A 27065-nucleotide genomic window follows, 5' to 3' on the forward strand; every position below is an offset into this window, starting at 1 on the left:
ATGCAGTTGTTTCTACTTAATTTGGAAGAGGGCTATGGATTCAATTCTGAAGAGTATGTTGGAGACTGCAAATGGAGACTATATAATAACTGTAATACGTGGCACTTTTGTGAATAAGGCAGAGCTCTAGTATTACTTCATAAACTACTGAACAAGACATTACACAACATAGGGCTAAGGGGACCTCGCACACAGTAGCAAAACATACTGTAGATCTTTTCATCAAGTTACACTTGTGTACATTATTGATGGTGGTCATTATGTTATTAAAACAAAGAGTTTTATCAAAAATCCTAAATTAAATTTGAAAGAACAAATTCCCAGAACAAGCTAGGCCAAAAATACAGAGCAGTAGTTTTCTGATAAATTTTTACTCTGAAGAAGATGTAAGCCAACAGAACATTTGTAGTTTTCTGTACCTGCAAATTCCATTGTATTTTAAGAATCCAAACATTAAGGTCAAGCCAGTCCACAACTACAGGACAAAAGTTACATTGCTCCATATTATACTTTTAGCCATATACTTTTAAGTGTGAGCCATCTCACTTTAAAATGGATAATGTCTAGAACTGGTCTCTGTAACAAAGACCATATGAAAATAAAATAGAAGGCTGATTATTGCTGCAATGACTATTTAAAATAGAAATGCATGCAAATGTCAAATTAATATTTTAACAGAGTATCAATAATATGTAATTTTTATCAATACATTATACTCTATGTAATATATTATACACAATGTTATTTCATTTTTAGTCCAAAAAAGTAAATCAAAATGTGCTACTGTAGTTACATCATGTTTTGAAAATAAGACTAAAAATAGCACTTTAAATAGATGAAATCAAGATAATTATGAAAATATAGGCTTTTATGTAATGTACCTTTACAAGAGTCTCAGGAGAAACTTCTTCATCTGGCACCCATAGCTTAGTTGTTTTTTTCCCTGGCACCTGAAACAAATTATATCAGTTACTACTTTAGCATCATAAATAACATGGTTGTTTTTATTATTTATGCATCCTCCCCAGAAAAATGCATAGAAAATGCTGGTGGTTTAGGGATAATTCAAGCTTCTCCAAAGCCTAAGAATTGCCCAAATATCTCCATAACATATAAGTGGTTTCAAGCAAAGCTGTTTTTAGAAAGTGGATGTTTGAAGGTCAAATAATTCTATTTTCTTCAGCTATTTTGACAGTTCAAGTGTTATAGCTTCTAGTGCTACAATAACTGTTATTATAAGTAACCATTAACAATTTTTGTTGTAGTTATTATTTCTCTAGTTCATCTTTTGACACAGATTTAATATTGGTATTTTATGCTCTCTAATATAGACTGAAATCTGGTATTAAGGAGTTTGGTCTGAATACCTTACCCATTAAACAGCTTAACATAATTTCTTTATGGTTGGAGCAAACCAGCAAATACTCTGAAGATACTGAAACCCTGCTAGACCTTTTACTTTGACCATGAAAATGAGATTTAGTTTATGAATTAAAGATATTTGCATTCGATTTTTGGGATACTTTCTGGAACAGATTAATCTTAAAAAAACTAATATTCACCTCCTCCAAAAGTAGAAGCAAGTCATAATAGCAGCAGAATATTTGTTTCATATTATGTTTTAGTAAGAAAACAGTGTGAGAGATAATGTTCAGAGAAGCATTTATAACAGTCTTCCCCAATCTGGTGGCCTCCAAATATGCTGGACAACAAGTGATTACAGACATGGCTGAAAGTATTGGTATGCCTCCAGTTTTAACCAAAGAATTCCAATTTGCCATGGAATAAGTTGAAACTGACACAAGTAAATGGCATCTACCATTCTCCATTCCATAGTCCATACAGCAATACTTTGCTTTCGATGTATGACTTAACATATTCTTGTAAATAATAAAACAAATGAAAATGGCATGGACATAATTATTGGTACCATGACCTAATATTTCATAGCACATCCTTTAAGGCAATAACTGAAATCAAGCACTTTCTGTAGCTCTGAACAAAGACTTCAACATTTCTACACTTAACCGGCAACGTGTCCCACTCTTCTTGAGCAAACTGTTCCGGTTGTCTTAAGTTTGATGTCTCCTTCTCCCAGCTATGAGTTTCAACTCTTCCCATACACATTCTATTGGATTCAGATCAGGACTCATAGCAGGCCACTTCATAACACTCCAATGTTTACTTTTCAACCATTCTTGTATTCTCTTAGATGCATGTTTTGGGTCATTATCCTGCTGGAGAACCTATGACTTGTACTGAGACAGAGCTTTCTAACAGTTTTGCTCCAAAATGCTATGATAACCTTCATTGTGCCCTGCACAGATTCAAGGCACCCAGTGCCAGAGGCAGCAAAGCAATCCCCTAACATTATGGAGTCTCCTCCATGTTTCAAAGTAGGGATGGTGTTCTTTTCTTTAAAAGCATCATTTTCTTTTGTGAATACAGAGCTGCTGTGCCTTACCAAAAAGCTCTAATTTTGTTTTATCTGTCCAAAGGACTGTGGCTTGTCAACATGCATTTTACCAAACTCCAGTCTGGCTTTTTTGTGTCTGGCTTTCAGAAGTGAGGTCTTCCTGGGTCTTCTACCATGGAAGCCATTTTCAGTCAGATAGCAATGGATGGTGTAACTTGACCCTGTTGTTCTTGATCTTGGAGGTCAGCCAGGATCTGTTTTGAAGTTTTCCTTGTTCTTTCTCCACCATTTGAATCAACCAGGGATCAATTTTCTTCTTACAGAGACATCCAAAGAGGCTGACTACTGTCCCATGGTGTCCCTACCTTAAACTTCTTGTTAATATTAACAACAGTGGTCACAGGAACATGAAGCTCTTTGGAAATGGTTTTGTACTCTTTAACTTTACCATGCTTAGCTATTACATTCTTCCTTTCCTCCTCGGACAACTCTCTGCTTGTCTTTCCCTTGTCCATGTTCACTGTGCCTTACACAATAACACAAGAGTACTTTTCTCCAAACAGGCTGAGTGACTGAGTATAAGATTGAAGACACCTGTGATTTTAACTAAATAGTCTGCTTGAGAGATCACTAAAATCCAGCAATGTCTTTTAATTTCTAAGGAGTACTGATAATTATGTCCATGTTATTTTCATTTATTATTTACAGGAATATGTTAAGTCGTATATCAAAAGCAAAGTGTCTGCTCTATGGACTACAGAATAAAGAATGGGGGATGATACAAATAATTGTGGCAATTTCAACAGCAAATTGGGTTTCTTTGGGGAAAAGTGGAGGGGTACCAATACTTGTGGCCATGTCTGTATGTGAATCCAAAACAACTGGTGGTAACCAGGTTGGGGCTGGCTGGATTAAAATAGGTACTATTACAACTACACATTAATTTATAGAATAGGACTGTATACACAAAATGCATGGACCTATTTTACTAGAAAAAGGAAAGAAAGGGAGTAAACAGGACGAAAAATTCAATTTAATATTTTTCAAGGAACTTATTACATTCTTGGTTTATCTTCACTGCTGTTCATTGTCCTTGGGGAAGTTCACATCTTATGGCTACTTAGCTGAGTATGCTGGACAAACTGAGAATTGTATACTTATTTTCTCATGTTAAATGAACAAAATACAATGTACAATATAGAGACATTTTACTATTTTTTTCTTTAAATTTTTACTGCAAAAAACAAGTAAAAAAAATTCTTACCCTGTCACTCATTAACAAATCTTTAACAATAAATGTAGCCACCAAAGATTTCAGTGGGGCAGCAAATTGATCAGGTGCCAACAAGGCTATATGGCCAATGGAAACCAGTGGTGTAATCAGATGTTCCAGATTGCTTGGATCGAGACTCTTATGTAGTGGCTAAAATATAAATGATGGTAAATGTTAACATTGATATGTCCTTAAAGAACAGTCAACTGAGAATGTTTAAAAATATTTTAAACCCTTCAAAATAAAATTCTTCAAGAATTTTCTATAAATGCACTATGAATATAAAAACTTTTTAAAAATTACCTCAAATATCTGTGCAAATTGTGTTTCTTTACTGGAGAAGATTGCATGGATGCAGTGAATAGCATATTTGGCCTGTCGAGGAGGACCTTTTTTAGCTTTATGGTGCAAAACTGGAAGCAAAGCTCTAAAAGTTAAAAAAATATAAATATATAAAAGTAATCACATTGCATATTATGTTTGCCATGGCTGGATCTGTTAAAAACATAGTAATTTCCAAATGTTTTAAGGCAATGGGTTGACCACCACATACAAAGATGTAATTTTCATTTCAATATTCATGATGCAAATGGTGACCCACCAAACAAAAACTTCAACAATCAACCCATGTATGTATGTATGTAACATAATCTGCTTCAGCTTAATCACTCTGAGTGGTTATCTGTGTCCAATATTGCAGTTGCACATGGGCAGCACCTCTCTGCTGATTCTGTGCAAGCCTTACAAAAGATGTGGTTCCTTTAACAAATAATCAACAGGAGCTCTGCTCACTCAAGTTCCAAACCTCTTCTAAATCATTTTTGAGGCATCCATAACCCTAGTCTATAAAAATTTTAACAGGTTATATATACAATAACACGCTAATTTTTTAAAGTACAATTTTGAAAATCTAGGACAGTACCTCTAGTTCATAAAGATAACTTCATATACATGATTTCATTCTTTTTAATCGTCATCATTCCTCAGCACTAAAGACAACGTAAATTCCAGTAACAGAAGCCTGAAGGGAAGCTGCTAAAAATATAATGGGTGAAGTGAAATCTTATCTACCTAGTGCACTGATCTTGCTAGGCAAACATTTAGGAATGCTATTTAAATATGCATAAGTATACTTTAAATATACATATTTGTTTAGCCTTCAGCAGAGTATAGAATTAACTCACGATCTGATGTGTGTAAAATCTTCCTCAATTTTGCTTCCTGTGTTCTTAAAAATCTGTAATGCAGCTTCAGCTACTTTTTCATCATCCATTTTTAAACAGGCCAGGAGAGATTCAAATGTTTCAGCTGAATGGAATGAGATAGGGTGGGTAAATGAAAGAACCTGCAAGAGTAAGGATTAAAGGGGATTTTAAAATCATTCTTATGTTAATCTATGCTGACTGAATATATTTCATTGACTCAATCTTGACACATCTTTATGGATCTATGGATAAACACCAAACACCCCTGTTCCACATTATAATATCGAAAAGGCCTATGTACAGATCTAATGAGCTATACAGGCAGTCCTCATTTAGCAAACATTTGCAGTTACAACGGTGATTAAAAAGTAACTTTATAGCCAATCCTCGCATTTGCAGGTCTGTAAGGCAAAGGAAAGCTGCAGTAAGATCATAATCACAGTCATGGTTTCACTTAGTGAATGCTTTGCTTAACGACCGAGTTGTTGGTCCCAATTCAGACTGCTAAACGAGGACTACCTGTGTTTATGATTCCTTCAAGCTGTCCTCGAGAAGACGAGGTCGAGGACAACCAGCAGCAAGGTGGATGGACACAGTAGTGATAAGTGCACTGTTTGTAAACCTGAAAGGTTAGGGATAGATTGTCATGGACAAAATCTGTCTATGTTGTCGCTAGGAGTTGAAAATGACTTGATGGTACATAATCAATCAATCAATCAAGCTTGAAAAATATCCAAACTGTAATTCTGAATGTGAAGGGGAAATCATTAAATATATGGAGAGAAATAATTTTAACTTAATAAATGACTCATTTCCTCCAAATTGGAATATTTAACAATGAACATGGTATTTAAAATACATAAATAAATAATACATATTTTAAATTAAAATTAATTAAATTCGAAGTCCAAGTATACTCTGATTTGAAAAAGACTGTGCATCTCTAATACTTAAGAACATGTTATGGACAGGAAGTAACTGCAGCTTAAATGTGTTCACCAGTATGGTTGATGCAATAGTCTAAATCTGATTTCAAGTTGTTTAACTGCTTTACATTAAGCTAACCAAAGCTATACTGTTTTCACTTTTCAAACAAAGTATCAGAAATACAGTGAATCAAAACAAGTAGCTATCTTTGTATTGGCTACAGAATTATGCTACTCATCTATTGTCTATGCAAGAAACATAGAGATATTAAATTATTCATTTAATATATAAAAAGCCTTAGTAATAACTCGACTGACCCTGATAATGTCTCAGCTGGAGTGGAGGCAAGTTATTTTTATTTACAAAGTGATCACTGCATGCCCCAGAAGTTGGCAACATTTTCAGACATTTGGGAGGGCATTTTGTCTGAACTTACAGATGTGCCAAAAGTAATTTTTAAACTTTAAACATTGCCCAAAAGGCTGCATGAAATTTTTGGCATTGTTGCCTGAAACAAGTGAGATTGGTAAGATATTTACCATGTTAATTTCAGTGTTCCAGGAAACTAGGTTAGTTTGGTCTAATGGTTAAGGCACCAGGCTAGAAACCAGGAGACTGTGAGTTCTAGTCCCACCTTAGGCATGAAAGCTAGCTGGGTGACCTTGGGCCAGTCACTCTCGCTCAGCCCAACTCACCTCACAGTTGTTGTTGTGGGGAAAATAGGAGGAGGAAGGAGTATTAGGTATGTTCCTTGCCTTAGTTATTTATAAAAATAATAAAGGCAAGATAAAAAATATTTTAAAAAACCTATGTTGGATATCTCTGCATTGTATTGCTGATCCTGATATGTACACAAAGTTTCATGGCAACATTGTTCACGGCTAAAAAGTTTTTACTTATGTTTGATCACATTCAACTTTGTACAAATTCATATTCTATCACCTTGCTTAAATTATTACCTCCAATTCTTCAGTAAAAATGAACTGCTGACCATATGAGCCAGAAAAATCTTAAGGTGAGAAAATAATCTGGATTTCTAAATATTATGGAGCAGACCACTCTAATAAGTGCCTATGACACTTATATGCTGGATAGAGGCGATTGCAATCGACAGAGGTGATTGCAAAGCTAGATGTCAGCCTATGACAAGAGATCAACTTCAGAATTACTTCCTCTCCTCGTCCACCATTTCATGAAAGTCACTTGTTATTATACTTATTTATTTATTTATTTATTCATCCAATTTGTCCCCACCCATCTCCTCCCATCGGGCTGTTTACAACAATCAATTAAAACAACAATCATAAAATATACAGTATAAAATTACAATAATAAATAGTATAAATAAGAGTAAAGATAAAAAGTCCAAGTGGTGAAAGACTTAATACTTAATAGCATTCTTAGTTTTTTTTCTAAAAATAGTTCTCATATTTATAATAGAAAATTACTATAGTGCTTTCTAAATAGAAAATGTTACCTTAAGCAATTCAAGACCTGCTCTGATTGCCTGATCAGTAGGAACACCTTCATCTTCATCATCTGCTGTTCCATCTATGGATTTGTTCACTTGTTTAATAAGGGCACTAATAAATGAATTAATAAAGAATCATCTTGAGCATTCTATTTAATAAGTGATCATCTGTAAGCAGTATAATTCAGCAAGACATACTTTTTCCTTTTTTAATAGAATAATAGCACATATTTAAGATATACATTTTTATTTTTGCTAATACTATGTGTACAAAATTAAGTAACTCTGACTCTGAATTGATAGTTTTATCATTCTGTGTGCTACTGGGCTCAGATTGGACTCAGAATCCAAAAGATCCAGTTCAACTCCACATTCACCTATGGAAATTCATTGGGTGATTTTGTGTCATGCACTATTTCTTAACCAATCTACCTCATAGAATTGTTGCTGTGTAGATAAATTTGGTAGGAGAAATGTATACTGCTCTGAACAACGGAAGGAAATCAGGATATAAATCAAATCAATCAATCAAATCAGCAAACCACCCAATCAAAGAACTAACGTTTTTAATTGTGAAAGTATTTGATCATCAAATCAATATATTATCTATTTCATATTATGATTATTTTGGATAATTCTGTATTATTATTTAACAGTAAAGAATAAAATCCACCCTAATCTCCAGGTGGTTTGAAAATTTAACTTTGAAGGTTATGCTAAACTTTTCTAGGAAATGTATAAAGAAATTCTTAACATGAAGCTTTCAGTGATCAATCCAGTTCTCTTTGACACAGCAAAGACAACTATTTGAATTAAGGCAGTGGTTTTCAAAACTTTCTTTCAGGAATCTTGCCTCATTGATTTGCCTACCAAGACCCTGTAGGTGGGAAGACTTGTAAGCCATTTATAACTCTGGCAAGACTGAGTGGCTCTGGGTTTTAGGGCCTTCTGAATCTGGGACTTTACTATCTTTGGTACTGGATGAGGTGGCACTGCGCCAAACAGACCCGGTGCACAATCTGGGGGTCCCTCTGGACTCACAACTCCTGCTCGATCAGCAGGTGGCAGTCATGGCCAGGAGGGCCTTTGTGTAACTTTGTGTTGTGTGCCAGTTGCACGTGTTCCTGGATCATGAGGCTCTGCTCAACATGCCCTGGTCACCACCCAATGGACTATTGCAACAGGCCGTACATGAAGCTGTCCTTGAAGAGTATCCGGAAGCTTCAGCTGGTGCAGAATGCAATGGCATAGGCAGTTATGTGTGCTCCCTAGAAGGACACACATTACACCTCTGCTCTGTGAGCTGCATTGGCTGCTGGTTTGCTTCCAGGTTCAATTCAAAGTGCTGGTTTTGACCTTTAAAGTCCCCATGGGGCCTGGTTACTTGAGAGACCACCTCTTCCTGATTACATCTACCTGTCCCACCAGGTCCAGAACGAAGAGCATGTTGCAGGCCCCATCTGCGAAAGAGTTTTATCTGACGGGGCCTAGGAGGTAAGCCTTTTCTGCAGTGGCACCCACTCTCTGGAGGTTCATTCCTCCTGAGGTGAGGTTGGCCCCAACCCTTGTAACATTCTGGAAAGCTCTTAAAAGTTGGATTTTCCAACAACCTGGGGATCCCCTAGTGAGAGGGAGAATTGTGCTGGCTATATTATATGTAATGTCTTCCCTCTTGTGATCTTGCTTTATTTGTTTTTATATATGTTTATTGTTTAACTGATTTTACTGAATGTTTTAATTTTGGTTTTATTGTACCCTGCCCAAATTTACTTTGAATGAGATGGGCAGCCATAAAAATTTGATAAATAAATAAATAAAATTTATCCAATTGCATTGGGTGATACAGGAATTCAAAGCTAAGATAATGAATGGTTGCTTAGTCTCTCTGAAAGACATGTTTAATTCATGTTATACTGGCTAGTCCTACTGGATCTCTTCATCGCTTTACTTCACCTTACTGATTTACTTCTTTAATGATCGCTAAGATTAAGATATACTCTTTGTCATGTTCAGATTTTTAGTTTACGTGTAAGACTTCAATTCTTTAAAATCAGTTATAACTAATTCCCCACTACCAATAGATGAATTTGGAGGTTCACCTATTTGATATCTGTTGAACCAAACCTATTTCACAGCATTTGAGAGGAATGCTTAATGAGATGGTGAGTGATAACATCAGTTTCTTTAATTTTCTTGTTTGGTATTATATAGGGTGCCAATACCAGCGAGAGAAAAGTAGTTCTGAGTTACCGTTACCATTCTTCCCCTGTCAAACCCTAATATCTTTCCAGAGAAATTGAAAATACAGGTTATCACACAGCAGCCAAATATTTTTCTCTTCCTTGACTAAACTTTCCCTTCCCTTGTCACTTTGACAAAAAGCAAAATAATGTTAGAAAAAGGACACTAATGCCATCATAAGCCCTCAAATGATATCAAGAATATGTTTGGCCCTCATCCCTAGAATTTCCCCAATTTGCTTCCTTCACTAATTACTTAGATCATTTTTTGCCCCACCCTATAAAACACATTACAATATAAGATTCAATAAGGGAAACACTACACCTTGCTAACAATATTAAGCCATTTTTATAGAATTTATTTTCTTAGTTTCACTTAATTTTAACTCCAACAGAAATGAAAAAAAATACCTGATAGATTCGGTATCAATGTGTACAGGAGCTATCCTCTCTAAAAGGAACTTTATCATTTCCAGAAAAGGGTTTGTAGGTTGCTTGGGATTGCCTAACTTCTTTGTAATTTCACGCTGCAATAGTAATTAGGAGCACATTAAAAGACAGACAATTTAATAGCTCCAAATAAGTTATATTTTAATGTCTATTCTTACCACACATCCTTCAGCTTGTTTGCATGAACAAGTTGGGCTAACAAGCATTTCCAACTGATTTCTTATTTTGTCGTCATCTTCCAGAACTTGAGTGAATTTCTTCATGAAATCCTGTGCTTTACCAGGATCTGGCAAATTTCCTTTATGGAAATAAAACAAGATTATGGTCAATAGAAGAAAAAAGCCCTGTAACTACAAGTGGTATTCTTTACTGATAGAATACAACATAAAGTAAGTCAAAATAAATCACTAGAGGTATACCAAGGCACAAATATTTATGCAATTATCTCTTAATAAATTCAACAATAATTCCATAAAGTAAAGAGAAGTGTAAACTATTTCACATAGCTGTGAAACAAGAGAAGGGTTCTGGTGTCAATACCAGTGAGAGAAAAGTAGTTCTGAGTTACCGTTACCATTCTTCCCCTGTCAAACCCTAATATCTTTCCAAAGAAATTGAAAATACAGGTTATCACACAGAAGCCAAATATTTTTCTCTTCCTTGACTAAACTTTAAAACTTTCACCACAAAGCAAGCAAAAAAAGATCCATGCTTAGAGTTGTATGTGACTGAAGCAGCATAAAGAACTAAATAAATAGATACAAGACTGGAATATATTTCGTTAGATTATAAATAATCCCAGAGGCCTGTGGGCAGGTGGGACAAGCTAACGTAACATTAAAAAGATGTTAAAATATTGTTTCTTAGCAAGATTTACCTAATCAGTTGCTATCCAATATAGATTATATCTGCCTTTGTTAAAAACAAAACAACCTCCAACAGAGGAACATGCAGTACGATAGATCTATAGCCTAGATAATTTTGTTAGTAGTTCTAATCGTAATATACAAACATGGAACACAGTGTTGAATATTTTTAATAATTCCACACAAAATATTCAAAACATTAGGAGACAGATCCTGAAAATTTTTTTCTCCTATCTCTGTTCCATCCAAACCAACCAAAAACTGTAATCCTATTAGTGCTTTGATACATTAATTGTATTAGGTCCCAAGATAACATTAGTTTTTATACAACTTGCTTTAATCCATTTCAAAGGTCACTTCCTCAAAGTTGTTAGAAAAAAGCTGAATGAAAGTATCAGTACAGAAGTAAAATTTTCTCAAGTATTAAACTTAAAACATAGAAAAAAGCTTACTTGTTATAACCATCACTTTGGAAAATATAGCTTTACTGCTGGCATCTGTCTGGAAATTAAAAGCAAATGGTCTTCAATGACAGACCTTATAATACAATTTAACACTTCACACTCTTTTACTAACAGGTAACATCATTCCTTTACATTAATAAATAAATTATACAGAACCAGAAGTGTGTAACAGTTTAGTTCGTTTGATCTGTATTTTCAAGTGAACCAGACTGATTTGCATTTGTAACTCACACAAAAATCAATTATTTTTACTGCAATTTTGAAAAACAGTTCTTGGCTCAAAAATAGCAGAAAATATCTAGTGCATTCATTGATTTTTTTTTTGCATCCTTTCCACAGAAAGCACCAGGCTAGTCTACAACTTATTTTTAAAAAGGCCACAACAAAAATCAACAATAAAAATATCCTAAAATATGTACTCATTTAAAACAAGCCATTATATATACAATATTGAAAAATAAACAAAAAGACACTCTCAAGTAAAGCTTGACTTTCAGTAAGTATATCCATGTGATTTTCTTGGCACCATTATGGAAGTGGTTTGCCACTGACTTTTTTGGGATGCTATAATCTAGCCTATAGCCTTGAAGTTTTCAGGTGGTCTCCCATCCAATCCTGCTTAGTTTCTGAGATTAGCAAAGGTCAGCTAGGTGCTGCCACCTGCTGAATCGGTTTTAAAAATGATGAAAAATGATGAAAACTATGGTAAATTTTCATTTTTATTTTACATCACTGATGGGAAACATGATGGAATAGACATAAGAAGGAACATGTAAAAAAATTGGTATGGATCAGATAGAGACTGATCTAACCACAAACTGAATACAATATAAAGCTAGGTTTTGACAAAAAGCAAAACCTTACTCCATAGAAGTAGTGTTGAAAAACACTTGGCAAGTTTAAGATGTGTGGACTTCAACTCCCAGAATTTCCTAGCCAGCATTCCCTAGCCAGTATGCTGACTGGAAAATTCTGGGAGTTAAAATCCACACATCTTGAAGTTGCCAAGATTAAGAAACACTGCCATAGAGTATGCTGCTGCACTTCAAACCCCTGAAGATCTATAGATACTACAATCCTGTCTGTCTATTTCTGAGTGAACAGGCTATCTATCTATCTATCTATCTATCTATCTATCTATCTATCTATCTATCTATCTATCTATCTATCTTTGAAGTTCAGTAGCTAAAGACAGATGGAAATTTTTTTTTTGATAATGTGGCCATTGACAAAATCAAAGTACTTTAAGAAACTATCATGGAAAATCTTTAAATATAAATATTAAAATATTGTTAAATTCTATAATGAAGTTCATAACAGTAAAAATATCATTTAAATCTAACAGTTTTCAAACTGTGGGTAATCTAGAGTCTTAGTAGCTAGCTAATAAGATTGGTAATCTACTTTTCATCTTTTATTATACTTCCTCTGTTTCACAATAGTAAAGTACCTTGAAATCTTATGCAGGTTACCCTTTCAAGTAAGAGAGTGTGAATGTTTGTGTGTGTCCATCCACTGAGTATGTTAGTACAATGCTTTTAACTCCTAGTCGGTGGGACATAAGCAACAATATACTGGCTTGCAAGGTAGTGCTTAGAGACTGGATCTTACCTAGAAGAGGATGTAGAAGCTGCTTGGCACGGAATGCCACAGAAATCTGTGGAGTTACCCTAACAGGAAGTATGAAAAAGGATACTTGGTGGAATACTGAAACAAATGAGGCTGTGGAGCAAACAAGGAGAAACAGGAGTTTGTCAGGGAAGATTAAAAGGAGCTACTGTTCATCAGCAGAATACAGATGAAATGCTCTCTTGACCTGCAGAGAATATTCCATGTTCATTTTCCTTCCCAAAAAAACAGGAACTACAGATGCCAGAAATACAGACTGACTACACTCCCAGTAGACAAAATTGTCAGGCAAGATGGAGAATTCTTGAATCAGACACTGGAAGCACTCGCAGAAGGATATTACCAGAGACTCCCAGAATACAGAATAAAGATAAGCATAGAGGACATGAGATGGAGGAATGTTGACACAAATGCCCAAGCATGGGAGCTCTTACATTCTGGAACTTCAAAACAGATTCTGTGGTCACATTGTTCATAATGTTTATGCACCCCTGGATAGAAAGCAGTTACCATAAGATTCCTGTCTCTGCCCCAAAGAAGAGGGAACAATAACTGGTAGCAGAGATTTCCTACTAAAAGAAAATAAACCAGCCATCTGCTGGCCAGACATTTGTCAAGATAAGATGTGATACTTCCCTGAGTCATGTCATTTGGATGTAATGGCAATATTCTAAAGACGCTTTAAGCCCACTGAGAAATATCCCTACCTACTGATCCACATGGGAACAAACACAAACATAGCCATGAAGACACTGCAAGGGTGTTGTCAAGAACTAGCAGGACAGTGAAAAAGGTGGAAACACCGTTTTTTTAAATACTTTTTCTTATCAAAGGACATGATCTAGAAAGCAAGAGAAGAATCTGGAATTAGCTATGCAGATGATGCTAATGGGAACACTCTCAATTCTTTGATAATAGGACTTATTTGAGATGAGGGATTCCTGACAAGGGATGGACTGAATTCATAAAGAACCAGGAAAATGTTTGGAAAGCACCTTTCAAATCTGATCCAAAGGTCTTCAAACTGAATTCTGGGGGGCAGAAAGAAGAAAGTACATAAAATAATATGACACCAAGGACAGGAAATGGGAATGGGAGTGGTAAGCAGGATGTGGAGGAACCCAACAACAAGCATGTAAATAGAGGAAGGAATAGATCAAGTTACACTAACTCCAAAGATTGTAGTGTTTTTATAAAACTGCATAAAGTTTGTTTTCCATAAAAGTATGGAAAGCAAACAGAAAAAAATCAGAAGCCTTAACGCAAATATTTTTGTAGACATTACTGAAACTTCAGAGAATGAAACTTATGGGTGAAATGCAAGGATTTAACAGTACAGTATAACTTAAGAAGCAGGGCAAATGAAAGAGAAGGTATAGCATTATATGTGAGTGAATGGTGTGTTTTGATGAATCACAAGCCAACAATGTGATGCTTCCCAGAAACTTGGATGCAATTCTAGGCTGCATAAACAGAAATATAGCATCAGGATCAAAAGAGGTTATCATTCTTCTCTATTCTGCATTGGCCAGTTTTTACTGGAACACTCACAAGCTGCAAAACAGAAACCAAGATGAAAGGGGCTTGGCAATAAAAGACTTACGAAGAACAGTTGGAGGTATGTTTATCCTGGGAATACAAGACTGTGGGGGGAAGGCATGATAGTTGATTTCAAGTACATGAAGGACTGCCATGCAGATGATAGGTCAGAGTTGTTCCAGAAAATAGGCTGAAATAATAAGTTTAAATTAAAAGAAAATAGAATTAGGGTGGATGACTCTCCTTCACCTTCATAAATGTTGTGAATATTTTGGAAAATGGTAAGGCTACAGGTATAGATGGTGTAACTAGAGAAATGTTAAGAATGTGGGTTGAAAATGGAATGGCTGTGTGATTTAAGATATGTGTAAAGACTGCATCTTTGCCTGATGATCTGAAGAATGCTGTTGTTTCCTTAAACAAAGGACAGGGTAGTAAGAGTGAATAAAAAAACTATATGGAGATTATTCTGTAAAGAGTAGTTGGGAAGTTGCCTTGCAGAATTTGGCATAAAAAGGGCTTAATTCTCATACCCCATCTTTCCACTTCATGTGCCATTAGCCTCTTCTTCTGTCCACCTTGCCCAGCATTACCATCTTTTCCATAGATGCATCGATTCTGATCATGTGTCCACAGTATGATAGCTTTTGTTTCATGTTTTCACTTCCAGTGATTATTCTGGCTTGATTTTTTTGGTGCAGCTGGTTCTTCTGGCTGTCCATGAGAATGTGAGGAGACATCTCCCTCACCACAGCTTGCACCACAGCTCAAAAGAACCTATCTTCTTTTTCTTCCCCTTTCCAAGCATCCATACATCGTAACGGGGAATACTATTAAGTTGACTATTCTAACTTTTGTCTTGATTGAAATGTCTCAGTCTTTCATGAATTTTTTGAGGCTCCTCAATGCTGTTCTGCTCATTTTTATTCTTCTCTGAATCTCTTTTAGACACCAACCATCTTCTGGACCTAGAAAACTATAACTATCAACTACTTCTATTGTCTCTTCTATTGTTTCTCTTAAATTCTTCTAGTTTCCCAATTGATATAATGTAAGTGGTTTTGATGTGTAAAGAAAGTCCTGCCTTTCTCTGGATTTACTTTTCAAATGTTTTTAGGTCTTCTTCATTTTTGCATCCAAGTGTCATCTTCACATCTCAGGTTATTGACATTCCTTCTACCAGTTTTTCAAGGCGAATGGACTCTTTGCCCCTGAGTGGAGAGGCAACGCATAAGATAAGGAGCACATGGTGCCTTGGGTGGGGGGTGAGTGGAATCCTTTGGCAGGGAGCTCTTGAAACAACCCCTGGAGACGAGAGGGAGCCGAGGTCCAAGCAGGATTCTCAGCTCCTGAGTGGAGAGATGCTTGCGTGCGGCCTGCACCAGGCATCCCAGGGTCTCCCCCACCCCCTTAGGTACCCCACACTCCTTACCCAGGACTCTGTCCACTTAATTATCTGTGAGATCGCTTAACAACTGCAATTGGGAGTGCTGATATTGCAGTTGATGAGCAAAGCAGTCACGTGCCATCTTGCTTAACGGCAGCTTTGCTCAACAACCAAGATTCCTGTCCCAATTGTGGTCATTAATTGAGGACTACCTGCACGAAAATTGGCAAAGAAATGTTTTGGGCTGGGATACTTTAAAATTTTTGATAGCACAAGTTGGGCATGCTTACAAAATGGCTCTGATGGGAGCCTTGTTTGTTCACAAAATGGCTTCCATAGACAGAACATCCTTTACAAGAAAGTAAACCATCCTCTTAGGATACTCTTGCTACTGCAGTGGATTTTATATTGAGATGAAAGGCATTGCTGAAGATAGATAATGACATAGGAGGCAGATGTGTTGCTTTACAGCTTTCTATGTAATTTTCAGGGCAGGGACATCAATGAGATGTTTGGTGGCAAGTTGCTGTCTGGGCTTTTTACCTGTTCATTTATTCATCTGTACAGACTGCCTTGGGGATGGAAAAGCATGATATTAAACTAAGAAATAAAAAATAAAATAAAATATGCTTAAAACAGTTTCCCACAAAATTATGTATACTAAAATATTTCTAGTATTTAGGATAGAAAACATTGGCATATAGCGAAGTTTCACTTTAATATTGTCATTAAAAAAAAAAAAGCTCAGGAGTTCCTTCCATCAGTGCAACAAAATTCAAGCCAAAGTCTTCAAAATATTTGCTACATGTACGATTTCCTAAGGAAATAAACTTACCTTTGGCTGCTTGATTAAGTCAACCAAATCTTTTACTTGATGCCGCAGTAGATTTTGACATTTCCACATTTCATTCAGTGCCCTAATCATAAAAAAACAAAGTAAATTATAATTGATATAATGATCATTTTTGCAACTCACTAGACTGTATAAATTCTGTAATTGTGAAAAACTCCTAAGAAGCAACTTAAACAGTTATGGAACCAAAGCTCTCCTGTCGCAAATCTGATACAAAACTTTGTAGATAGATTAGCAAATTCACCATCAAAACAGAACAAAATTATACTGTTACTGAAACAAATGTATAGGCCCACTATAGTTACCAATCAAAAACTTCCAAACTTTTAAATATTATCATAATAATTAAAATATTATCCTAATAAAATATACTGTTATGAAAAATGTTAAAAATAATATTAAACATTATTGTAATAAATATTCTAATAACTAAAATAGTAATTATTAATACTTAAAATAATTCTAAGAATTAAACATTATAACTCAAATCAAATACAAAACAAAACGCTGAATACTTTTTTATTAATTCTCAATAATAGATAAATACTGTACATTAGGAATTGGCAAAAAACTCTACTCCTAATAATGCTTGATCATAACATAGTATGAAGTGTTATACATACACTAAGGTCATAACAGACTGTGTTGTTCCTAAATCATGAGAAATTCAGCACTAGTCAGACCTCAAAGGGTTTTTAATTCTAGCACTGCATTTTTTAAAAAATAAAGATAAACTGGATAGTTTTTCAAAAGAGAACAAAATAGGTAATTATGGGTATGGAAACAAGCCGTTCAAGTAGTAGTTAAATACGGCTGATAATATTGTGAAGGGTGTGATAACGTTCTTCAAATCTTGAAACATTATCCCACAGAAGGGCATGAGGTGTATTCTGTATTATCCAGAGGGCAGGACTCAATCTAGCAGGCTTCAATAACAAGTAAGAAACTTGAAGCAATCCTGATTATCATACATGCACATGCATTTCTGAAGCACAATTCAGAAATCTCAAACAAAAGAAAGAGTGATTCATTATGAATAGAGAAGAGTTAGGAGATATATTTCATGTTTGCCTCCTGGTTAGCAAAAGTTTTAAGAAATGTATCAATTGCATTAGACATGGCTCTTTGTAAGAAGTACAAGTAGTCCTCACTTAACCATTTGTTCAGCGACCGTTCAAAGTTACAGCAGTGCTGAACAAATGGTACTTAAGCCCAGTCCCCAAAGTTACAGATGTGGCAGCACCCCTGAGGTCAAAATTCAGGTATTTCTTAGCGGCAGCAGCAGTGGGAGTGAAGAAGAGGCCCAGGGTGGGGGCAGCCAGCTAAAGGGTCCCAAGCCTCTATTTCAGCCCCAGTGCTGCCGCCACCAAGAAGTGCCACTGTGCAGGGTGGCCAAAAGGGCAGAGATGGGGGGTGTAGGCGGGTGGAGGAGTTGAAGAGGAGCCAGAGGTGGTAGTGCTTTACCTTACCAAGACTCAGGGCTGGAAGGGACCAAGCCAGGAATGGCTTGGATCAGGGTGGGTCCTTGCCTAACGACTGATGGGATTCAGTTAACGACAGCAACAGGGACCGTCAGGATTGCTGTCGCTAAGCAATGCAGTCATATGACATCACACTTTACAACTGCATCACTTAGCAATGGAAATTCTGGTCCAAATTACTGTCATAACTAGAGGACTACTTGTGCTACAGATATTAGATAAAAATACAATGACTCATCTCTAATTTCATTTACTACCAACCCTCTTTAAAAATTTTCTTTGGTAGTCTCAACATATGCTGAATTGCTGCTCCCATAATAGTGTGGCCAATGATACAGGCCATATATGAGGAGTGTAACAGATCAGAGTATTCTACCTTCAAATAATAAATATTGTCATCTTTTCAGGCTTACGTATTTAATTAACAAAAATAATTCATCACTTTAGGTTGTTTTACTTATAGACAAATGTGATGCCTAGAACCAGTTGAATGTTTTGGAACAGTGCTGGTAAAACAATGTGTTTTTTGCTACTTCAGAAACAGTAGGACATACTCCCAAGGCACTCATGTGGAGATATCAACCTATCTCATATAGCAGATACCTTCATCTTTAGAATTACAGTCCACTAAGTAAAGCATACCCAAGATGCAAGTTACCAATTAAAGAATAATGAATAGTTTCTATTTTAACCATATAACAGAACTAAACTGAAATGAAGAAGTGGGTGATAAGCAACTATATATGTTCAGTGGTATGACATATCCCATTGGGAAAAATAGATTTTCCATCTACCACAGCTCTCTACCATCTCCCTCTCTCCAAATCTGTATATAACAAGCAAGGTTGAATAGAAAATGAAAGAGATGGAAAGAGATTTTTTAAAACTGGAGAGACAAGTGCATGATGAAGATACACCATACTTTTATCAAATCATTTTATTCACTAATGGGAACTGAAATTTAATACCAAATAGAAAATACTTGTTTTATAATAAGGAACAATTGAAAGACAAGATAAAGGCCTTTATAAAATTACCTGACATAAATCTATATTCCTCTTAATCAAAATTATCATTAGTAATGAAAAAGTTCCATAGCTTCATATTTGTTATGGGATACATACTTAATAGCATTAGAATCAAGTGTTGCGTAAAGGTAGTATAAGCATTTCATTCTTTCATTTGTTTCCAAATTGTGTGGAACCATATACTGAGCAAAGATGCGCTCCACCAGCAATCTAAAAAGAGATTACCAATAACAAGTTTCAGAAAATATCAAAATCAATATTGAACTCAAAACTTAGGTCATGATCAACTGCATAAAATCAGTTTATCCCATGCAGACTTAATTAAGTCATATTCATTTTGCTATAAATAAAATGATTAATGAAAGTTACAAAATTGAAGCAATTATATCCCACTAAATTATTTTGCACACAGAAAACAAATGTGAATGAGTTTTAATTTCCCTAAGTTTTATTACAAACACGTATCGTGTGGGTTGATCCATGAAGTCACGAAGAGTCAGAAGCGACTGAACAAATAAACAACAAATCATATCTACAGTAACCCAGTAGAGTACAGTACCCTAGTTCATTCATAAGGGAAACTGCATTAACCTGTAGAATGTGCTAGTTACAGCAATTATCAATTTGAATAGCATGAAAAAGGGGTTAGATAAAAGTAAAGGATACCAGTGACCAATGGTTATTATGGTCCTGCATTAGGATTCCAGTCCTAATGACTCATGGGCCCTCATTTTAACTCTGCTTTCACTCAACAAATAATTAAATTAAAAACTTACTTTTCTAAGTAAGCCATAGTTCTCAAAGGCTTTAGGACTGAATTGTTTTTTAAAACTATAGTTATAGCCATTGTCACATAATGATTTCACTGAATTTCAAATTCTGGCTTGTTTCAACAACATGGTAAATAAGAGTTCCTTCAAACGTAAGTGGAAAAATAGACAGCTGGCATAAATGAAAACTCTCTGATATGGAAAAAGAGTTACAGCACACAAACTCAGGGGTTGGGCAGCCTAGTTCATGTAGCTGAAAACTTTAAGAATCCCATGGCCTAGTTCAAGTCTATTTATTATTGATTTTTAAAAAATTGTATATACATTTAGAATAGCATTATAATATCTTGTCATATGAATGTCAAGAATCCAGAGACTTACTTCAGTAATGTCTAGTTTCTAGGATTCTAAAATAGGTAATCATGCATTTCTCAGAACTGTTGTTCAAAACTAAATAAAATTCATATGAATTAAATGACCTCCTGAAAATTTCACTACTTTTTTTTTTCCTGCATTATGTCCCAACTTTTCCTTTTTTGCCATTATTATTCCAAAGTAAACTCTGGGGAAGAAGGAAGGGTCTTTTTAATTTAAAAAGACTGAAGATAACTTACCGATCATCAATACTGTTTTGATAATATATATGCAACAATTTGTCTTTTATCCAAGCAATTTGTTTGGAAGCTTCTTTTCCAGCTTCTGACTGTAAAGAATATTTCTTGTATATCTGCGCAAGTCCCATCATAGCTTCTTTTCTCACCCTCCACTAAAATAATAATACATATTGAGACCCCAAAAATAAATTTTTAAATAGGTTACTATTAACATTCAAAACATACAGCTATATTTTTACTAAACAGATAAAAAGAAGCATGCAAAATGGCCAGTTTCAAAGTTCATTCACTCAGAACTGTTCATTTCAAGCTCAGAGCATCTATTTTCACCATTGACTTTTTTGCATACCTCTAGTAAACAAGTGTACTTTCAAATTTACCATGGCAGGATTTCAGAAAAACTGAATCAGGGAATGCAACAGTATGCTAAGAGTAAAAACAAAAGTTGATGATCTTTTACTAATGATGCTCTAAGAGAATGTACAAACTGTAACATAAAAAGTGATACACAGTTAATACAAATTCAGTGTCAATTAAAGTAAGATCTATACATATAAAATAATACCTTGCTACTGTGAAATACTATATATGATAAAGAATATAATTGTAAACTTTTCTTAATACATGTAAAATTCATCAACAGAAGGCCTTTCTGTATTGAACTGCAAAATATCCCTGTACCGGTCAAAAGTCTGTAACTGTAAGAAATACTTTACTAGGTTTTATTAGTCTGTAATTTCCTGTTATTTTAGTACAAAAGATGTCCAGACAAAAGTGTATGAATACACTACTGGACAATTCTTTTTGAGAGATCTTAATAATAAAGGATTTTTTAAATAAACTGAATTAAACTGACTATCCTTGGACTAGCAGTCTGAGTAATTAACCAACAAACTTACCCGTTTGTCAAGTGTTCGCTCTCTCACAAAATTAAGCAGATGATCATTCACAAGTAGGAGATCTTTCTTAGCAGCAGTAACTATTGATACAATAACATCATGCCTAATAGCTTCTTCAGGGTCATGAGATCTCACTTTAAGATATTCTGTATATAAAATATACATTAATTAAAATGTTATATCACTGTTGAATACCTGCAATATATACTTATGAAGATTACTGCTTGTATATTAGTCCTAAAGAACAGGGAGTCATATATAATATATCACCATAGCCATTTCCTTTTTCCTCTAAGTAAAATCACGCTTGGTTACTGGATGATTATGAACAGCAACATCATTAATGTGAAAAATAATTTAAGCTGTTTGGAAGGAATTTTCATTCTCTCTCTAACAGTTATAAGAACAAGGACCTTTTAAAGGACTTGTGTGTTGCATGGTGATTTCCAGTACTAAGAAAACTAATAAAGCAAAGCACAATATTAAACCTTCCTCTCCCCTCTCTCCTAATAAACATTTAGATTTATAGCTCCACAATTTACAGCTTGAAGCATGTGGTAATTGTTCTTACAAGAGAGAAAAAAACATTATCATGGTATTATCATCATCTCTGTGTTTAATACAAGGATCACACACACACACACACACACACACAGGAACACATACACTCCTGTTCTGTTATTACATTTTTCAAACAGGGAAACTCTGCTTATTATTAATATTTGTTTAATTCTCCCAGACCAGCAGTTTGAAACATCTGTATCTGTATTTGCCAAGCCTAAGATTTTAAAGTACAGGAGGATATTCATGCTTACATGTCTCAATGTAATATCAGCAGCTTATTTATTTGTGACACTTAGAAAGATAGTTTATGCTAACAGATTACGTTCCTGTGGTTCAAAGGAATATAGTAATCCATACATTTTTTTGTTAAACATTTACTGAGATATGCAGAAACAGTTAATCAATCCACTGTTTACTCTGTATCCTGAAATATTATTTGAATATTACATTATTTTTCTTTCTTGCACAAAATAGTTTGTCACAGCAATATTTATTTGCAGTTGTCAAGAGAATCAAAACATGAACTAAAACTGCATCCAATTAAACAGTTTGTTTTTGTCACTGATTGTATTTAAATTTAATCCAGCATTTTAACTCTTCTACAGGTAGAACCACCATTCATTCAGCAACCATTTGAAGTTACAACAGTGCTGAACAAGGATACTTATGGCCCGTCCTCGAAGCTGTGGCTGTTGCAGCATCCCCGCAGTCACGTGATCACAATTCAAGTGCTTGGCAACCAGCTCACAATTACAACAGTAACTGTATCCCACAGTCATTAAGATAACTATTTGTGACCTTCATTGCCAGTTTCTGACAAGTGAAGTCAATGGGGAAGCTGGCAGGAGGTTGCAAATGGTAGTCATATGATGTTGCGCTTAACCACTGCATGGGATTTCCTTAATGACTGCAACTGGCACTGCCATCATAAGTCAGCATGGTCACATGATGACATCACACTTTATGACCACATCGCTTAGTGACGGAGTTGCCTGTCCCAATTACCATTGTAACCAAGGACTATCTGTATACACTTGCATTGTAAAGTATATTGACTAGATCAATAAACTGAAATGAAGACAGAGAATGACCTGGTTTATTTTTTAATGAAGAAATTTACCACAAAATTTTATTGTTTGCAAATTGCACAGTATATTTATGAAATAACGACTTTGTACTTCCGAATACATATCACTTGAGTACTAAATTTTGCAATTAAAGGGCTAAAATATGCTAAACCGACATTTTTAGTCTCATTACAAAAAAAATTAACAAAGGATCGTCTGGTAGCTAGAAGACAACAATGCCTATCTTTAAGGAAATTATTATATGTATTTTTGACTAATATATCTAACTATATCATAGTTACTTACTGGCATGTAGTCTACATAAGATCTATGTAATAAAATTCTGTATCTGTATATCTGAACAGCAAGCAAGCAAGCAAGCAAGCTAGCTAGCTAGCTACTGTATTTACACACTCATATTCAAACCCTGTGTCAAACCTGAACATATGATCGCCTTAGGGACAGAGCCTTGTAGGTGAAAGATCAATAATGAGTAATCAATAATGAAGCACACTCTTTGTGAAGACTCCACCATATTAAAATATTTTGATATTTTACCACAGTATTCCTTTTACTCTAACAGACTATTGATACCTGTTAGATCTTTCGCTAGATCTGGATGGTTCATAAGGCAGTGACTGGCAAATTTCACACATTCAAGACGGATAGGTACATGGATGTCATTAAACCTGTTTTAAAGGAATAAAAAAACTTTAACAACCATGTTATCTCTTATTTCAATTTTCACCAAAATATTGTGACTGAGGTTGGACCTAAGGATACATATATAGGGAATATTTGAGCAGGAGATTAGCTAAACTTTGCAGAAAAGGACTCAGAAGGAACTTAACTCTTGAGTTCCATGCAAGAGAATGCATAATACACCGTGATAGTGCTTTTGCTAAATTGGATTTTTTTCTCATCCAAGGAAGACATACTAAATCTATATCCAGCCAATTATTAATAATGTCATAATGAGAATCAAGGTTTTTTCTTTGTGTAGTTCATGTTGTACTGACCTTGTATAATTTTTCTGATAGCCAAAGCTACTCTTGATGTTTGCTAGAAGTTTCATAGAACTGCAACTAGCAAATTTCATACATACATACTGTATAAACATTTATTTATTGTTCACATTTATATGGCCACCCATCTCACAAAAGGCGACTCTGGGCAGCGTAAAACTGAGAGGCAGATGTCATTTGTCATATCAAAATATAATATGTTAGATAAAATTACTATGATAAACAAGTGTCAAAAGTTTCTGGGTAAATGCAATTCTATTATTTTAGTATGTGGGAAATACTTGTGTGTAGTATTGTATCTAGCTCACATTATGTAGATCAGCCTTCAACACTCTGAACTGAAGTTCCCCCCAAGATCTGGGTGGTTCTTAGCCTACCAGTGTTTTAGAGGGCCTGATAGTTCACCCAGGCCCTTGGCTAGGGTGGTTGAAGCCCGTTCAGGATAGTTGGGTGTGTTTTTTGTTGTTGCTCAGTTTCTGCCATATTTTGTTCTTCCCTTATTGTGGTACTGTTATTTTCTGTGCTTTTACTTTGTGTGCTTTTACACCTAGAGTTGCTTGGAGTTGGGAAGTGTACAAATTAAATAAATAAACAAACAAATAAATAGATAATATGTGCTTTTTAAGCCTGGGTTTGTTTAAAAATTGTGAACTATGAATCACCATCCCTTCAATTTTAACCAAAAGAAAAACATAATGGAAAAGACATGTGTATTAGTATTTTTTACTGGAAATGTATTTGTAACCTATTTCCAATTCTACCAGTCAGTTTCTAATGTTACTTTAGAAGGCATATTAATTTTAATAAAATGCAATATATAAACTGAATTATACAATGTTTTAATATTTAATTCTGTTGATAAAGAGCCACATTATTCCAAATTATTCAGTAAAATGAAACACAGTTGATGTGGTCATACATTTTTCTGAGCTGCACCTTGTACCAAACACAGTTGCTTGAACAGGCAGCAACAACACAGAGTCAGTCTGCAAATGAGCTAAATAATCATTGTTTGTTTTGTCCATTTCTTATTTTCTTTGCCTTTTTCTGACACTGTGCCTTGTAAGAAATCCTTAGTGCCTCAGGCAAAGCATAAAAAAGATCAGGAAACCACAAATCCTGCCAAGCCACGGATGCAAGGAGAAAACAAATGATTTCACAATGTGCTAAAAGAAACCATGATTTATTCACTGACTTCATTATTATATTAACCAAAACCAAGCAAACTGCATGATGGTTTAATAACATGTACAAGCCCAAATGTTACAATCTAAAAACTAGTATAATTAAGGTGGATCATAACTGTTAGGTCTATGCAGCTTAAACTTTTCCTATTAAAGTTTTAGATAAGCAGTATAACAGATATTAATGCATATTTATGGCTCATACTGATATTAAAAAATATATTAAACGTTGAATAATTACATGAAAACTAAATAGTAAATTGTAATTTAGTGGGAAACAAAGTACAACAGTGCATACCTCCCCAAGTAGCATTGCCAAAGGGGTTTGTTCTGAGCTGCCAACTCTGAATCTTTTGCTCCAAACATTTTTGCAAGTAGTTTTACAACCTGCAGTCGTTCCTCATTGTCATTGCTCTAGAAAATAATTTGTTTTAAAAAAAGAGTATAAACCTACACAAACACGCTTTGGAAAACTGTTTCTTCACATAGTAAAAGGAAGAAAATAGCAAAAAAGAAATGAACTAAAATCAGAGATATGTATACAGAGTATAATAGAAACTGTCCTGTAAAATAAAACAGATTAACAAATCAGATGTACCATTAGGTGCTCATAGTATAACTCACTCACGCAGGGTACAAATTACATGTGAACAACTTACACACAAATGCAAATTCACAACAGTTTTCCTACTCCTAACCAACTTTGTGATGGAACATGAACCATTTTGTTGATTCATTCATTAATTCATTCATTTATTTAATTTGTCCCTGCCCATCTCCTTCCATTGGGGGACTCTGGGCGGTTTACAATAATTAATTAAAACAACAACCATACAATAAATAAAATATACAAATATAAAATTACTCTAATAGATAGATACAAATAAGAGTAGAAAAGTAAAAAAAGTCCAAGTGGCAGGAGAATCTAAACCAGTCCAAGTGTGGGAGGAGTGGTCTATAGCCGCCATCCCCATGTAGATCTATTCCCCTCTCCACCCCAAGCGAAGCGGCAGAACCAGGTTTTCAGACTCCTCCGGAAGGCCATGAGTGATGGGGCCAGTCTCACCTCTGGGGGCAGCATGTTCCACAGGGCAGGAGCTACTGCAGATAAGGCCACTTCCTGGAACCCACCAAACAGAGTTATCTTACAGACGGGGTACGCAGCATGCCTTCTCTGCACTATCGGGTGGGACAGGCTGATGTAATGGGGAAGAGGTGGTCCCTCAGGTAACCTGGCCTCATGCCATGTAGGGCTTTAAAGGTGATAACCAACACCTTGAATTGGACCCGGAAGCAAACTGGTAGCCAATGCAGCACATGCAGCAGCAGTGTTACATGTGCCCTTCTAGGGGCACCAAAAACAGCCCATGCAGCTGCATTCTGGACCAGCTGAAGCCTCCGGATACTTTTCAAGGGTAGCCCTATGTAGAGCGCATTGCAATAGTCTACATGAGAGATAACAGGGGAATGAGTGACTGTTCGAAGGGCCTCCCGATCCAGGAAGGGGCGTAACTGGTCCATAGCACGTAGCTGCGCAAAGGCTCTCCTGGCCACTAAGTTAGGACTATCAGATCTGGATTGCAAATAAGAATTTGTTTTCTGTATCTATTTTCTGGTAGTTCTACTTCAGTAGAAGGATCAGCGACTCACACTGGAAAGTAGAGAATTAAACAAAAGTCTACACTGTTATTCACTGATAGTTGAAAAGAGAAG

The 27065-nt window shown here is 35.3% G+C and overlaps 1 protein-coding gene across 1 annotated transcript in view; it reads right to left on the minus strand.

Annotated features, from left to right (window-relative positions):
• Window positions 1-27065, minus strand: part of PDS5B (PDS5 cohesin associated factor B) — a 76184-nt gene that overhangs the window by 12671 nt on the left and 36448 nt on the right. Inside the window, exons 9-22 of the mRNA XM_063305702.1 lie at window positions 25651-25766; window positions 23738-23832; window positions 21513-21658; window positions 20614-20765; window positions 19326-19439; window positions 16703-16784; window positions 11301-11349; window positions 10141-10280; window positions 9944-10059; window positions 7299-7404; window positions 4874-5034; window positions 3993-4116; window positions 3681-3839; window positions 882-950 (exon numbers count right to left, since the gene is read on the minus strand). Coding sequence (XP_063161772.1) covers window positions 882-950; window positions 3681-3839; window positions 3993-4116; window positions 4874-5034; window positions 7299-7404; window positions 9944-10059; window positions 10141-10280; window positions 11301-11349; window positions 16703-16784; window positions 19326-19439; window positions 20614-20765; window positions 21513-21658; window positions 23738-23832; window positions 25651-25766 — 1629 coding nt within the window. The remainder of the gene's footprint in view (window positions 1-881; window positions 951-3680; window positions 3840-3992; window positions 4117-4873; window positions 5035-7298; window positions 7405-9943; window positions 10060-10140; window positions 10281-11300; window positions 11350-16702; window positions 16785-19325; window positions 19440-20613; window positions 20766-21512; window positions 21659-23737; window positions 23833-25650; window positions 25767-27065) is intronic.

The sequence above is a fragment of the Candoia aspera genome, chromosome 5 (genome assembly GCF_035149785.1).
Source record: "Candoia aspera isolate rCanAsp1 chromosome 5, rCanAsp1.hap2, whole genome shotgun sequence".
Lineage (NCBI taxonomy): Eukaryota > Metazoa > Chordata > Lepidosauria > Squamata > Boidae > Candoia > Candoia aspera.